Raw genomic sequence first — 2,860 nt, 5'->3', positions numbered from 1 at the left:
GTTTTTAAAAACTTTTTTAATGATAATTATTTTCTAATTTTTAGTCTTTGTCTGTTTGTTTGCATTCAAATCTTGCTATCGATTTTATCTTCTCGCATTCACTTTTTTGGGGGGTTAACGAAAACAACTCGTAAAAAACACGTGCCTTTTCCAATCGACGTTTCTTCTGTGTTGCCATCAACATTATACTTCCTGATCAGTCAGATTTGCATAGGTTTGTACACAAACACCGCGTGACCACTACTCAGCCAATCGCGTGCTCGCTCCTTCAGTAAGCCACAAGAGGGAAAGTACCGAACCTTGTTTTCATCAAACTACAATTACTAGGTTATGTCCCTTTTTTGTACAAATATATAGGGGTCTAAAATGATCAATACAATTTTTCCATGGATCAATTTAGTAATAATAATAATTTAATATTGTATTGTCATCGGAAACAAAGCTTTCCTGAAAATGTCAGCGCGCTATCTAACTGGGAAGTGCCGAAATTTCGATCGCAATATTTGATTGGAAAAACAGACGCGAAAGCAAGTTAAAGAAAACGTGGGAAAAACTTCAAGCTGGAAACTGTTTATTATATTTTAAAGCAATCTTTAATCCAGTATATAGACAGCGGAGCCATTATTTCAAAAATAGTCATGATAATATGTAATAAAAGCCACGAAGATATTCTGTCTTGAAATGTTAGGCCCCACCAATAAATATTAGTTAAGTCTACCACTAATTCAATGTTGGGTGTGTTTTTTTTAAAAAACTGAAAGAGCTGACTAATCTTTGCCGACAGTTTAAGTTTTCGGCTAGTTGTGTTGCAGGCTGCTTATTCCGGCGAACTGAAAATAAAACTCCTAAACAAATCAGATGATTTATTTATTACAAATATGTATGTAGGAATTTAAATTGTTTTGAAATCTATTCAGCTCTTATCAAATTTTGATGATATAGGAAAATGTGTGTATAAAATGCATAAAAAAGATGTAGATAGTTATATATACTTGAAGAAATTCAAAGTAAAACGTGCAAAGACAGTAACCGTTTAAAAATTCAATTTAAAAATAATATATTACCTGGTAAAGTTAATAGAATATCAATTAATATACAATGGTGAGAAAGCCACTCGTTCAAATAAAGAATCAGTTAGTCAACTTCGTATGTATGGGTTACTAAATTTAAATGTGAGAAATAACTTAAAAAATGCACTTATACAAACCATAACAAGTTACCAGAGGCTTAGTCTGGTGACTGGAGAGAGAAAATTAAATGATAATTTTATTAACCGTGACATCTTTTCATCTCACAAAAATTCGTTTAGGTTTATAGCGATCTAAATACATTAAGAACGAAAAAGAAGAAGTTCACCAAAGTGGCAACAATCGGACAATGGAGTTTACTGTTTCTGGGAAAATCAAGTTTAAAGTACAACACAAGAAAAAGTTAACGTAGTGATAATGTCAATGTCTTTTAACCAATAGTTTTACAACAAATTTGAGGTTCGCCAAATCACATAACGTTTTTTTATAAATATTTCCTATAAAGATTCAATATTTAACAATCAAAAGTTATATCTACAATGGCTTACATTTACGGCAAAGATGAATATTAAAAGCGTTAGAAAACTTAGAACTCATTTTGACGTAAATAATAAAATTAACCGATGCGGCCATTTGGTGAAGTACGTAACAGACGAACGTTCCGTCCTTAACTGGCTCTAGCGTGATGTTAAACACCGTGTGTAGGACGGTGACAGGCGAGACGAGCACGATAAACACAACACACACCATCACCAACATCTTGATAACCCTCATGTTTTTGGTCGTATGTCCAGTCCGGTTGTTGTTATTCAAGTTTTTCATTTTCCTTGACGTCATCACCAACTTGATGATGGTGAGTGACGTACACAGGAACACTGTGGTCAGTGGAACAGTGGACACAAAGGTCAGCCTGTACACGATGAAGACAATACGAGTCCGCACGGCGCCTGTCAATCCTGACATCGTTAAATCGTTGTTAGAGAATATTTTGTTTAGGAAGTAATATGTGATGTTGTTCTCTGAGGTGCCAACGGCAACCACGTAGAGAAATAACAAAATGAGGACACATTTGATACGATGTGGAGTGCTGAATTTGGAGACAGAGAAGGGTAAAGAAACAGCTAACAGTCTCTCAATAGAAATCAAAGCCACAATGTGGTAGCTAAAAGATAAGCTCAGATCATAAATCAAATGTAACATATAACCGGATGACTTGCTTTGTAATATCGTCTCCATGTTGAGAGTCTCTGCGTATTTCACGTTGTAGTATTTGACGATGTTGCAGATTGAAAAAGTTAAGTCTGACACAGAAAGAGAACATAGAAGGATGTTGGTTGTCGTGTTGAGGCCGTGCCGGCACACAATGAAAACTGTCACACAATTTCCAAACACGCCGAAACCGCAGAAGACGTAGAATGCTATGACAACAGGGTAACAGTTAACGAATGGTGTTTCAGTCTGTAGATTTTCGCTGCTCTCTCCTGAAAAGTTGACTATTGGCTTGAACCCATGTAGATTTAATTTCTCCTTGGCCTGTTTAATAATAGCCAATAATTCCATCTTTCAACGAACGCAGAAACAAGCGTCGTGAGTAATGCAGAGTTTAATTTTGAAGTTCGAGGAGTTGATTAGCTCCTTATTCAATGGAACAGTTTTAAAATAGTAGTATTGGAAGTACCTACATGACAATTATTTTGTTTTGAAGTAAGTCTTATAAGCAATAACAATACATGTAAATAAAACGAAAATTTTAAAACTTCAAATATAATCTTGAAGTGTATTTAATATAATTAATAGGTTAATGTTTAAGCCAGATCGTATATATATATATA

At 34.5% G+C, this 2,860-nt stretch overlaps 1 protein-coding gene across 1 annotated transcript; it reads right to left on the bottom strand.

Moving 5' to 3' along the window:
* Positions 1-1,384: 1,384 nt before the first annotated feature.
* Positions 1,385-2,588, bottom strand: LOC131930106 (uncharacterized). The gene is made up of 2 exons (XM_059286476.1): positions 1,776-2,588; positions 1,385-1,393 (listed from the first exon to the last, which is right to left on the bottom strand). The coding sequence occupies exons 1-2, from the start codon at positions 2,586-2,588 to the stop codon at positions 1,385-1,387; spliced, it is 822 nt and encodes a 273-aa protein (XP_059142459.1).
* Positions 2,589-2,860: the final 272 nt, after the last annotated feature.

This window comes from Physella acuta, unplaced genomic scaffold (assembly GCF_028476545.2).
Source record: "Physella acuta isolate Inbredline_101_S28 unplaced genomic scaffold, ASM2847654v3 ptg000097l, whole genome shotgun sequence".
Taxonomy (NCBI): domain Eukaryota; kingdom Metazoa; phylum Mollusca; class Gastropoda; family Physidae; genus Physella; species Physella acuta.
Note: the sequence above shows the minus strand (reverse complement) of the source record. Positions and strands in the feature narration are given on the sequence as shown.